The following is a 13,600-nucleotide window of genomic DNA, read 5'->3' as shown; positions in this document are numbered from 1 at the left end:
CCCCCCCCCCCCCCGCCGCGGCCGAGATTGTATTTTTTTAAAAAAAAACTTCCCAGGTGATTCTGATCACTCAGGTTTGAGGACCATAAAACCTGAACGTTTTGAGTTAAGCTACATATCTATGTGATTTCTCAGATGGGTGGTTATTTAATTAGAATGAGAAGTAGAGAAGAATAGTTTGTGGTAGTGAGAAGGTGGCTAATTTGAAGTTTTCTACCTCTGTATCTATCCTGTATTGTTTTGTAATTACAGATGTCACCGCCTGATTTGGGGGTTATGCCAGCACTCAGCATGGTATGGAGGACTTGCCTGTTGTGAGGGAAGGGAAACTTTTAGGCCATATCTCCATTTTCCCCTCTCCATTTTGAAATTGTGGAACAAATTCAGGAGAGGATGTTCTCGTTGAAACTCAGCTGGACAATTTGTTTAAATCTCCACAGGAAGGGCCATTGTTACTTCCTGTCTGAAAAGGAAGTGCTGGCTTCCTTCCCTTCCTCCTTGGCTAACTCAGGCCAACTTCAAATATGGGTGGGGGAGGGGCTGATCACGTTAATAGTCTTGACCAGCTACCCATGCCTCGGGAAATCATTGTTCAGCTGTGGAAACCTAATGTTCCTTCCCTTCTTTCCAAATTTGAAATGTGGAGACGGGTGCAGTGTGGGCTCTTGTCTCCTTGCCCTTGTGTGAGAGCCCTGGGCTGGGTTTGGCTGTTGCAGTCCAGGAAGCCTCCCAATCTCCCAGGCATTACTTTACATTCAACCTTCTACCTCCCCTGTATTCCCTGACATTTGAAAATAGATCAAGGAGTTGTAGGGAAGAAACTGAAATCCATTTGACACTGAGGAGTAGGTTGCAGAAAGGAGAACATAATTGGGCAGAAGGGAGTGGGTGACAAAGGTTTCTTATTTTTAAATTGAGCCAAGAAAACATTCCTTCTAAGTGGGGCCAGTTGGCACTCTTCCTGCTATTTTAGTCCAGGCTTCTCCTTCCTACTGGCTAGTCAATTGTATTAAGTGTTTGATGTGAGTTTGAACTGTGGTCTCTGGGGTTGAGGGGAGGGAGAGTGGTGGAAACAGCTGGTGCCTTCATCAAGCTATCTCAATTACGCTTCTTTTCAGAGTGTTTGGGGGTAGGAGGGGTGGAGGAATTGGATGTATGTTAGCAGAGCCCCAGCAACTCCCATGTAGTGGGATTGGATTGTCAGGCACTCTTAATACCATGTGGGATGTTGGCTAGTTGGAATGTAACTAAACCTTTCTCAGTCACATTCTTTTCTCTGCCTCCCCTCCCTCTAATTCTTTCAGCTTTGGGCCTGATTTGGAAAGGGGTATGTGGGAAGTTAGATAGCAAAACAGATTCATGCTTTTCCAACCATTGAGTATTCAGCTAAGTCTTGGGCCCCTCCATTGACTTTCTTCTTACCCATTCATTATTCCTTTGGTTGGGTTTTTGAAATATGTCTGCAAACAGCCAGAGATACAATTAGAACCAGGACCTTTGGTGAAGTCATGATGAATTGTAATCGGTTGGCTACATTGGTCTCCTTCCCTCCCTCACACCCTGGGGTGACTGTATTTCTGAGTCAGCACGGCTTTTCTGTCTCACCTGCTCAATTTGAGGCAGACAACCTGCCAAGCATCCTTTTGGAGCATTAGCAGGAGTACTGATAATGGGTGTATCCAGTTCTCTGTCTGGGATGAGTCTTTGACAACCCTGTTTTTTTTTTTTTTTTTTTTTTGTTTTTTATTTATTTATAGGTATCCCAGAAAACTCCCCCACTAGATTATTTTTTATCTCTTTTTTTGTATAGCTACCTCACACGATATTGCTTAACTGAGTGATGTATTTGGCCTGGGCTGTGATGAGGGAGAATGGGACAAGAATACATTAACAGTTGTTACTACTTTTTCAGTTATTCTTGAGAGAAAAAGGGAGTTCATCTGATTCAGTGCTAGGTGAGAGATCTTAAACTTTTTTTGTGTATGCTTCAGTGATAGAATAGAGTTTGCAATGGCTAGGCTCTACTGTTGAAGTTCTGTTCTAAAACACAGTGTTAAGTGCCCACTTTGCTACCCAGCTCTAGAATGGCTGACTCTTGTGTATATTCCTCCCCACCTGGTTATGTCAGATTCAGATATTGGCTAATTCCTTCTAAGTTGTGTTGTTTCAGACTTAGGCTCCTTTTGTATCATATACTAATCGAAATCAGGGTTCAGCCCAGAGTACTTCTAGCAGATCCAAGAAGAAGGATAAAGGAGTCTGTAGGAGAAAGCAAAGGAGGAGAAAAGCTGAGAAATGATAACATATTACTAGTTCATTGACTGGAATGTCACCTGGTTGAAGGACTCTGGGCTGAGCCTGTGCTTTGCTTTATTCAAAGGGAATTGAGCCCTGTGGGCAAAGGGTGTTACTTCTTTGGATTTCAAGACTCTCTGGCTAATAGATTAGCTTGACTTCTATCTGCATCTTTGCTTCTGGGGTTTTGGGCTAACCTCCATGGGGTTTGTACAAGATAATAGAAGAATGTATCATTTATCCCATTCTTGGAATTAGCTGAGGACCCTTATTAGAAAGGGAGGCTTTTTTTTTTTTTTCTTTTTCTGAAGAGGTTCCAAATCTACAGGCCCTGACCCACTCCGGGGGAGCAGTGAACAGGAAAAGGTTGCGGTCTTGACCGCTTTGCCACCAGAACTACTGTGCAATACTTGGCTACATCTCATTCCCTGGGGAAGTGGAGAACTTTGCTCCCAGCACCTGCTGGTGCTTATCCTGCCCCTTTGTAGGGTGGAGTCTGCTGCCTTTGTTTGTTCTCTTTGGGGCCTCTAGGAATCAACTTTATGCTTGTGGGGAAAAGGGCTCGAAAGACTTTGAAAACTGGAAATGGGTGATAGAGAAGGTGACAGAAGATGTGTTTTTATGTAGTTCTCCAGGTGGGAATGTTCTATTGACTGAATCCAGAGCAGCAATCCGATTGCCATAGTGAAGTTCTCTTTGGGATGTATCACATGTAGCTGAACTGAATATAACAGCAGCAGTAGCTCTAACATCCCCAATGCAGTGCCTCCAAAGTGAAGAAGGCTTGCCAAGTAGGAATCTTAAGAATCCCCTCACCCCTTTCAAACCCTTAGATCCATGCACAGTATCTTTCTGCGGATTCTCAAAGGCCTGAGCTTTGTCCTATGTAGTGTTGGCTTGAGGCAGGGAGGAGGGTTGTTTTCCCGAACATGATAAGGAACTGAGCAGGGCAAAGTGGGAGCTCTGACTGGTGATTGGTAGACAGGATGCCCTGGAATGCGGTTGGCCTGCAGCCCAGAATCCAGCACTTTGTATTTGTTTGTTTCTGGGAGACTGTGGTCTGGTGCTACTGTGACAGGAAGTGAGAAAGCTGGGAGTGGGGAGCGGAGAGGGGCGATGCCTTTGTGGTTCTCCTGTGAAATCTCTTTGTCCCTGGAGAGCAGCTCTGCTCCAGGGCTCTACTGAGAAGAGAGCAGCCTTTGTGTGTCTAATGGGTCTCAGGGCATCTAAGCTACTCTGAGGGATGAGGGAGTGTGAATTCGGACCGTGGCCTTCTCAGCACTCGAATTCTGTAAAAGGCCTCCACGTCCTAGCATTGGGGAATCTCACTGAGTTTTATGTGTGTGACTGTTATTTATAGATTTCTAGGATTTAATTAAGAAAGGAATTCTAGAAAGAGATGTTTGTTTATATGATGTTTATTCACTCTGTATGTTGCAGGTACTTTGGTCTGAAAGGGACAGAGAGAAGTGGGTGTTGCTGGGGCCCAACACTTTAGGTTTCATCTCTCCAGTTGGCACCCTACTACATACAGAGCCAGAGAAACCCACCTATTCTTTGATTTCACTATTGAGAGGTACTGGCAATTCACTCTTGGCACATAACTAAGGAATGGTTGGTAGTTTCCTAGGATATGTTTCCCGCTCTGTCTAGACTGAAATAGCACCTGTAGCACTCTCTGTTCTCCTCCTCCCTCCTTTCCCCCTTGTTTTGTGTTTTCCCTGCCCTCCATTCCAGCTGTGAAACAGGCATCTCTTCTCACTTTGTGGATTGGGTGGCTGAGTCCTCAACTTCTTGCCAAGCTGGCTAGTCCCTGAGCACACATACAAATCGGCCTTTGATTGCTCAGGAGGACAGCTGCCCCAGAGGCAGATTGCTAACATACCGCTAGAACAATCCTTCCCCTCTGTTCTGATGCTGGCCAGCACAATCTTCCCCGATTCTAGTTCCTTCTGTTTCCCACCCCACTCTGTTCTCTGCTTTTGGTTTCGTGAGATGCCACATTAAAAATGAGAGTAGGGATATTTGTGATTAGGTTTTCTTTCTTGAGATCTGGATGATTTGAGAATGTGGCATGTAGCCAGATTTCTAGAGCAGGCTCTGCAGAGGAAAAGTAGGTGATTATGTAAAAAGTTGTATTACTTTTTGCCCCTAGCATTTTCCCTTCTGAGTTCTCGTTCCTTTATAAAATGGGATATAAATCTGAAGTAGACTGTAAGCTATTCTTCCTCAGAATCAAGTAAGTCTTACTCATTAAAGTGAAAGTAAGACCCAAAAGTCTATCTGCTTCCATGCCATCCTCCCCATGCCATTGCTTTTGGTCAGCTTCTCTGTTGGAATTAGAATGACTTTTAACCATAAGACCCATTGGAAGTTCAGACTTCTTTTACTCCATTGGGAAGAAGGAACACGAACTTGGAGCAGAACAGATGAGTTTCCACCACTCACTGGCTCTATGACCTTGGGCAAGATACTGAGTTCTTCTGATGTAGAGTTTACTCATTTATAAAAAGGGTCCAGTGTCACCCCAGAGGTCATTGAGAAGATTATTGTGATAACTTATGGGGGACATCAGTAATTAATTCATAACTTTTCTTCCCCTGTAAGGTCAGATTTTCTTCTTTAAAGTAGGGAAAAACCTTTCCTTCAGCTGTCTGTCCTATAGATGAAACAGGACCTTCACACTTCCTCTCATTTCCTCATAGACTCTGTTGCTTGTCTCAAAAGGGAGATATATTCTAAACCTGGGGGAAGGGGTGTCTTAGCTCTTTTCAGTGCTTTGAGGAAGCGGGACTGCAAACGTGACTCAATTGCATGCTTTCAGCTTGTCCAAGCCCCATCAGAGGACAGGCAAAGAAATGCTGAGAATACCATAGATAGAAAGTGAGGGGGTTTGGTGAGAAGGTGCCTCCTTAAAAAAGGAATGTGAGCTCAGACAGTTGGGTGACCTCTAGAAAACCCTAAGGTTAAGCTTTTTCCCCATGTTTTTTTTTTTTTTTTCCTCCCCTAGGCTAGGGAAGGGTATAAGGTGTCCTTGTTAATTTTAGGATTTCTGTTTTATGACACAGGAGTTACACAATACCTTTCCATTTTGATTAGACTTTTTCTCGTTTCCCATTGTGTGTACTTGACCTCCCTCTTTCTTTCTCCCTTCTCCTGTAGGAAGGAGAAAGGCATTTGGCCTCTCCCCTTCAGTCTGACACCTCCTTCTGGTTTTTTGCCCCTCCCTCTTATCTTTGTTTCCTTATCGGCCTCTCCCTAAAGCTCTGCTTTCTCCTTATAAGGCTAGGTGAGGCTCCTTTGGCAGGGTTGCATCAGGGATCCAGGTAGGTAACTCCCGTGTCTCAGACCTTCAGGATTGAGAGAAAATTCAGCGTTGGCTGGCCCAGTGGAGGGCCTTGGAGAGGCACGTGGGTAATGGGGGAGGAGAAGGAGGCGGCCTGGCCTGAGAGATCAGAAGGACTTGTTAGACCAGTCCTGTGTGTGTGTCATACGTGCCCCAGAGAGAAGCAGGTTTTGTCTCTTTCCATAGCCTTTCAGTCCTGGGCCCCTCACTAACTGAGAGCCACACCCTTCCTTTTTTTCAAAGCCAGTCTAGCATTCATCCATTTAGTATGTTATGGTTTGGGGGGTTCCCAGAATACTTGGTAGGGGAAAAGAACAAGGAGAATATTCCATCTGGTTTCCGAATTGAGGGTCAAGATGATGGAGGTGATTTTTTTTTTTTTTTTCTTTTAAAGTCACAGTAAAAGCTAAAACCTGATGAGTAACTTTGGGTCAGGATTATAAGACTGAAGTGAGTTTAATGTGTCCTGTTGACCTGTAGAGATTGCCAGCTCAACCTCCTTTTAACAAAGAGTATTTAAAGAAAAAACAACTTCAAACTATTGTGTATTTATTTTCCTTCTTTTCTGAACTCCAATCAGAAGTATCACTCGTTTCTAAGAGGACAGTGATTTGTTAGAGACTCCCTTATATCAGAGAGATTCATGGTGGACACAGTGAGACCCAGGCTTTCCCTGGGAAAGTGAAAGTCCCCAGTCTGCCTTTTGGGTGCTCTTAAGTGGAGAAGCTGGGCCCCACATCGGGCAGATCCACGGGGAGGCTCAGAAACCGCTAACACCTGAGACAAGGCCATTTCCAGAATATTGGATTTGTAACTCTGAGAAGTGGTCAGTTGAGATTGTGAAGTGAGCGGGGTCTTCTTTAGGTCTTAATGCAAATCATGTCCAGGGACTTGGCTTAGGGTGAGAGTGAGTCTTCCCAACAAAAGGAGGTATACTGGAATTGTTCTCACTGAGTTTGGGATGGTGGAACATCAGGTGGTGGGTGGGGTACTTAGATCTTGGACTCTGGTACAAGCGCTCTTTGTGAGAAGAAGCCAGAGAAAAACTACCGACAAAATATATTCCTTTACTTTAAAAATAAAATGGCAACCTTCTGTGTGTATGTTTGAACAGGAGTAATTGCTTTGAATTTTGGAGCAAGTGCTATTTAAGGCAAACAAATGCCTTTTAGGGGTCTAGAAGACCTACTTTTGTTGGCTTGAGTGTTATGTAGTACAGCTCTGTGGCGTTACAGGTGCTATGTTCTGTTGATTGGTATTCTTCAGTATGAGGCTCAGTGTGCTTTAAAAAAATTTTTTTTTAATGTTTTTATTTATTTTTGAGAGAGAGAAAGATAGAGCATGAGTGGGGGAGGGGCAGAGATAGAGGGAGACACAGAATCCAAAGCAGGCTTCAGGCTCTGAGCTGTCAGCACAGAGCCCTACATGGGGCTTGAACCCATGAAGCATGAGATCATGACCCCAGCTGAAGTCAGACATTCAACTGTCTGAGCCACCCAGGTGCCCCTCAGTGTGCTTTTTAGAACCACCATTTGAAATTCCTAGGATGACCTAGAAGAGGAGTTTTGCTTATTCTTGCTTTTGGAAGGAAGGCATAACTTTGTGACATTGGTTTTAATTTCATGATGAATAAAAAGGAAGGAAGGAGGAGAACTGGCTTTGGGATTGGCTACAGAAAATTTCTTTCCTAAGAACCCCAAAGACTATTTTGTGGGGCTTAGGACAAATACTTTTTCCTCTTTCCATAAGGGCTAGCTTGCCTAATTCTAGTCATATCTTTATTGGATATGTTTATCAGGATAGCATGGATGTCAGAGTCACCCAGCCTATAGGTTTACATATATGAGCCCATTAAAGTTAAGCCTTGACAAGTAATAAAAATGCAGATTGCTTGGGTTATAACTTCCCCTGTGAGCTAGTTCTCACAGCTAGTTTTTGGCAGACATAGGACTTGAACCCCAGGTCTTTTGACCCTAATCTGGAGTTTTATTTTGCTTTTCCCTTTGAGAGTGTTTACTGGTTTACTGGTCTGCTGTAAAGCAGAGAGGGGAGCATGTGGAAACGTGTGGTTTATTCAAAAGACCTATTAACACCACCAAACTCTAGTCCTTTGTGGTAGCTATTTGTAGCAGTGTTTGTATTAGTAACCATATTAATAGGTTTCTGTGTGTCAAGTCATTTTTCTAAGCATTTTATGTGGATTGTCTTATGTACTTCTTACAACTACCCTTACGTGTATTTTATTTCCCCATTTTACAGAAAAGGAACCTGAGGGTTAGAGATTAAGTGGTACTTTGCCCAAAGTCCTATAGCTAAGAAACAGTGGAGTTGGGATTTGAACCTAGTCTGATTGTAAAGTCTGTATTTTTAACTTCTAAAAATCATAATTCCAAATTACATTTCTTTGGCTGGGTTACAGTAGAATGGATCATTTTAGGGGACCATGCTATTGCTGATATTTTTTGCCCAGCTACCTGGTTGGCCTTGTCTGTTTGGTCCTGCTGGGTATTTGATCCAATTTAACTTCTGGTTTTGGATTCTTACAGAAGAGACTGAATTTGTACCATTGTTGAGGCTTTGCTGTAGACTCACAAGTCTGTAGGACCTGTGGCTTGTTAGAAGTAAAACCAATTGTAGTCCTGGGGCGCCTGGGTGGCTCAGTCGGTTGGGCATCTGACTTCAGCTCAGGTCACGATCTCGCGGTCCGTGGGTTCGAGCCCCGCGTCAGGCTCTGGGCTGATGGCTCGGAGCCTGGAGCCTGCTTCGGATGCTATGATTCCCTGTCTCTCTGCCCCTCCCCCGTTCATGCTCTGTCTCTCTCTGTCTCAAAAATAAATAAAACAAAAAAAATTAAAAAACAAACAAAAAAACCCCAATTGTAGTCTTAAGGAAAAGTACAGTCTTAAGGAAATAGCAGGGCTCACTTTATGTGTGGCCTTCTCCTGCTCCTTCTCACTTTGAGAATTCCTTGATTCTTTTTGTAGTGAGATCCAGTGTTAACTCACTTGAAAATATTAAGAAAGGTGTTGGCCTGGACTCCCGTGACTTTCTTGACTCTAATTGCCAAAGTCGGTTAATGGTTTGCAGATTCTGGTCTAAACCATAATTTTTGTGTGTGTATGGCATGGAGAAGACTTTGCTTCAGTCTGAGTTGTGAAGCAGTGTTCTATAGCTTGCCAGCAGCTTCATTCTCTCCCCCTACTTCTGCTTGCTTTTTCCTCCCATTTGGTTCTGTTCTTCCACTTATATCTTATATGCAGACATATAAATAGCCTTTAAGGAAAAATGGAAGCTTCCCCTTCCCCCTTTTCCTGTGATGTTTGGGCAGAAAGCTCAAGGACTATGGGGAAGAAGGACTGGACTGTCCACCTTCTACTGGGCTTGTATTTTTTGGGCTTGACAGCATGTAGTAGAAAGAGAACACAGGCTTTAGAATGGAATAGATCTGAGTTGATATTCGGAACTTGCTATTAACCTAGACCTTGGGTAATTTCTTCACCTAGAGCCTGTTTTCTCATTTGCAGTAGAACTTACTTCCTTGGGGTTATAAGTATTGCCAAGATAATAAATGTAAAACATTCAGTAATTGTTAGTTCTTTTCACCTTCCCTTTCTCCTTGGTAATAAACTACCAAGGCGTCAAATAAGGGGTCAAGAACTTATTATAGCAGAAATGTAATACTCTATGCCCTATGTCCCAGAAACACTGGTCTAGGTGGGACCTCCCTAGTAAATAGAGTTGGAGCAGGGGAACCAGCTCATCCACTCCTTAGAACCCAGTTACACTCTTGATCCAGTGAGTCTCATCTACTAGTTCACAGAATAGTTTTGGGCTGAGGCATTACCATTAAGTAATATAATTGGGAGATAGAAACTAACTCCTGAAACAACTTAATACCTCACATTTGTATGATGTACATTATCTCACCTGTTTCTCTTAGCAACCCTCAGTTAAACTGGGCTGGTGATGTTGGCATCTTACAGATGAGAACACAGCAGTGACTTTCTGCCATTGTTGGCTAGTGGCAGAGCCAGGACTGGGACCAGTCTTCTGAGTCCTATCCCACACAGCCTCTGCTTCTGCTCTCTTTCAGGCAGAAAATCTCCCCATGCTATTAGGCCCAGGAATCTGACCCTGTCTTTCTGCTTAACTGTGCTGTCCTCTTCTCCAAATTAGAGCCAGGTGGTTGGCCTTTAAAGCCATGAACGTGGGGAAGGATCGTGCTTCCTGGCCTAGAGCCCTGGGTAGTTTTCCTACAACCTTCCTTAACCCCATCTTTTAAACTAAAGCTGTAGGGGTAAAAAGTGGCCGTTTATGGGTGACATAAAAGTGGGTGACAAACAGTTTCTCTGCAGCAGGGAGTGTTTTCACTGTATGCCCCATAATAGTGGTGGTTTGGGCTTTTATTAGTAAAGGAGATTACAGGGCAGAGGCTGCCAGAGTGGTAACTGCAGTCTGAGCCCTGTTGAAGCCTAGAACTGGAAGAATCTCTCTTGGACTTAGAGTCCTCTGGGTATGGAAGGTTCATAGGTCATTGTACATGATGGATAAGGGCAATGGTTAAAATGAAGCAATGGAGAGGAAAAGGGAGCAGCTTTTTTTTTTTTTTTTTTTTTAAATGAGGTTACTTTTCATTAAAGACCCTTGAGTGGCCTGTTGGGATATAGGGTGGGAATAGAAGAACTTGGCAGTGGACCGGAAGGAAGAACAGGAGTTGATAAGTGTGACTGTGGGATTGCAGAGCCAGGGTAGAAGGAATTTAGACAGGGTTGCCACATTCTTGGATTTAGGTACTGGATCCGCTGGAAGGAGCTTAGTGGTGGCGGACTAATTAGGGAGTTTATTGGGCACCTGTCTATCTGCTCCTCTGGGTGCTCTTGCTTACAGAATGCTGCGTATACTTTAAAGCACACGGGCCCAAGGGCCCAAGCATTTGTGTTTGGTGGGGCTCTGCGGAGCGTGGGAAAGGGAACTGAAGCAAAAGGCTCAGCCTAGGCTAGTCCCCACATGTCTTCCCCACTACGACTGTTGCATTGGTTTCTCAATGTCTTTGTGGGCATGCTGGGACTGGGCTTTGAGGTTTCTGCCTTAGAGGTGGGAAGGAAGGGGGAGGGCATTCCAATGACATTCCCTGCCCCCCCCCCCCCAATTTGGTTGCTGGGAATAGGGGGTAAATGAATCTTTATCCATATTATAATCTACCCCTGGTTTTGTACAGAAGTAGTCTATGACAGTAGAATCCAGGTTTTAGTGAAAACTACATCCAACGTCCAAATACCTGAAGACAGAGCAAAGTCCAAAGGGCATTTGTCACATTAAGCAATTCCAAGTCGTATTTTATACATCACTCACTCCCTTCTATTCCCAGATTGTCCTTCTCCCAATACCTGCCCCTGTTCCTCTTATTTTTTAATATTTTGTGTATATATTATTTTCCTCTCATTCCCATTTTTCCTTCAAATATTTCTGCAGCTGTCTCCTTCCTGCTTCCTCCTTGCTGTGGTGGCTGGGATGCTTCTCCCATGATTTTTTGAATCTAGACTGGGCTGTTCTCTGTATTAAGCCAATCAGTTACGACCTTCTCTTAACAGGTGTGTATGGAATTATGTTTCTTAAGAATAAAATTTTTAAGTGTCTTTTTTCTTTAGGGGGTTGATGAGAGGGTGGTGAAGGAGGGGAAGAGAGTTTATTTTAAAACCTGCCTCTTGACATGGTATATTGTGAGCTGGCCATAAAATCTATAGCCAATTTGTAAGTGAGAAACCTTGTTCAGTCCAACAGTATGACTACAGTGCCCCTCCATTTACTGGCCAACTTGCAGTTAATGTAACAGGATAGGGGGAACTCTTCATTTTGTATAACTATCATTTATTGTATAACTAGCACACCAGCCCTCTAGATACTTGGATGTTACCCTGAGTTGGAGTAAGTAAAGATGAAAAATATAGTTGGTTTATTAGAGCTTTCTGTAGAATAACAGGGATGTAGGAAGTTCCAGCAATTGACTGTCTGGAAATTAGAATATGAACTACTTCAAGGGACAGTTTCAGAGTTTGAGCCTCATGCTCATTTTCCAACTCCCCAAGGGAGGCAAGTGTCGCTGCACGGGTGCATTTTTACATATGGAATTTTTGTGGGTTTTTTTGCTCCCTTGTCTTCTTTAGCCAAGGCACACGGTTTGCCTTCCAGTATCGTAGTACAGTTTTGAAACATAGAAAGGCCCCTTCATGAATGTATTAAATATGGGGGCCTTCATTTTGTTTCCTGCATTTGATAGCAAGTTTTTAATATTTCCATTTTTAATTGGCCTTCTAATTTAGCATCTTCATTTAGTGTATTTTGCCACCACTGCAGCAATTTCAGTGTTCAGATTTGGGGAGGTTGAGGAAGATCTGTGGACCTGTACTGCTCCCTTACCTCTAACAGTGGCTTGCTCTTGCAGGACAGCGAGTGCTGGTCTGTAATGTGGAGTTACAATTTTCATTGAGTTGATGCCAGCAAATTTTCCCAGGGAAAAATAATCTAGTTTTAATCTCCTGTCATGACTGCAGCCCTTAGCCGTATTCTCCCTCTTGTGCCAACAGTATAGACTTGGATCTAGTTGCACCTTTCCATTCAGTAATTATTTCTGGTGAGGTGTTTACCAAAGGGTAACGGGCAAAGGATCCTGCTTGAGCGGACACTGGTGATGGGCTCCCAGGCTTGATGGTGGCTGGCTTTCTGCATCGCAGTAAAACCACAAGAGGGCATCTTTGGCTCTGGGATTAATGATTCATCTGTCTTCTCTGACCTGTGACCTTTTCTCTCCTCTCTCTTACCTTCTCCCGGTAGTGTGAAGTGAGGGGGGCCTTCTCCCTCCTTGCTCCTCCCTCTGTGATCCACACCTTCCTTTTTACCCTGTTCTGCGGCGGCTCCGCCCTTTACCTTCATGGACGACTCAGAGGTGGAGTCGACCGCCAGCATCTTGGCCTCTGTGAAGGAGCAAGAGGCCCAGTTTGAGAAGCTGACCCGGGCGCTGGAGGAGGAGCGGCGCCACGTCTCGGCGCAACTGGAACGCGTCCGGGTCTCACCACAAGATGCCAACCCACTCATGGCCAACGGCACCCTCACCCGCCGGCATCAGGTAACCCATCAGACCTGCAGGTAGGACTCTCCATCAGACCTGCAGGTAGGACTTTGGCATGGTCATAGAGAGGCTATGATCCTACCTGGGAAACTACTTTTCCTCATGGTGCTGGGCTGTCCAGTGCCCATGCTTCATGGTGAACCTATCCAGGGTGTTAAATACTGATATAAGACACAGGGGATATTGCTGTTCTGCTGAGTTGAGTGGACTTATCTCGAGAAGCATCCGTCTGACTTCTGTTTTGCTGGAGTGGGGTTTCTGGGTTGGGATTCTAGATCATATAGTTTTGAGCTGTAATCAAGTTACTTCTGTTTTCTCTGATTTTTTTTCCCCAACTTGGTATCAAAAATTCAAGAAAGTAAATGTCTGCTTAGTGGTTGGTGCAGTTGGGCATCTTGTATTCTCGGCTCCAGTTCAGTCTCCCTCAGGGAACAGTCTGCTCAGAAGGTGTGGCAGTGTCCATAAATTGTGTATTCCCGCTCCATATTGTCCTTGCGTGCTTGTTTTGTTGGCTTTGCAAATCATGTCTTGGAGGGAAGGGATCATTGGTTAGAGCTGGAGAAGGAGCATCGTGCTGCTATTTAACCCAGATAACCACAGGAGCCAGTGGTCTCTGGGTTGGCTGACTTTGTGATGTGACTTGGGGGAGTTGGTGTTAGAAATGAGAAGTATCTTGTGTTTCCTATGGTTTCTCTGGTCTGACTTTGCTGTGATATAATCTGTCTGAGGTTATGCGTGCATTCGTGTGTGTGTGTGTGTTTGTGTGTGTGTGTGTGTGTGTGTAGAGTAGGCATTGCCCAGTAGACTCCATCTTAAGAGATCTCCTGTGGGAA

The 13,600-nt window shown here is 44.2% G+C and overlaps 1 protein-coding gene across 15 annotated transcripts in view; it reads left to right on the top strand.

Annotated features, from left to right (window-relative positions):
* Window positions 1-13,600, top strand: part of CTNND1 (catenin delta 1) — a 51,892-nt gene that overhangs the window by 16,738 nt on the left and 21,554 nt on the right. For 13 of the 15 annotated variants that reach the window (XM_053203143.1, XM_053203144.1, XM_053203147.1 and 10 more), the window contains 2 exons: window positions 11,114-11,232; window positions 12,473-12,764. The exons of 1 other annotated variant lie outside the window; for it this stretch is intronic. In XM_053203143.1, the coding sequence (XP_053059118.1) occupies window positions 12,570-12,764 (195 nt within the window). In that variant the 5' untranslated portion in view covers window positions 11,114-11,232; window positions 12,473-12,569. The remainder of the gene's footprint in view (window positions 1-11,113; window positions 11,233-12,472; window positions 12,765-13,600) is intronic. One more of the 15 variants, XM_027045012.2, reaches the window with a different exon arrangement.

Source organism: Acinonyx jubatus, chromosome D1 (assembly GCF_027475565.1).
Source record: "Acinonyx jubatus isolate Ajub_Pintada_27869175 chromosome D1, VMU_Ajub_asm_v1.0, whole genome shotgun sequence".
NCBI lineage: Eukaryota > Metazoa > Chordata > Mammalia > Carnivora > Felidae > Acinonyx > Acinonyx jubatus.
The sequence above is the reverse complement of the archived record's forward strand: the minus strand, read 5'-3'. Positions and strand labels throughout refer to the sequence as shown.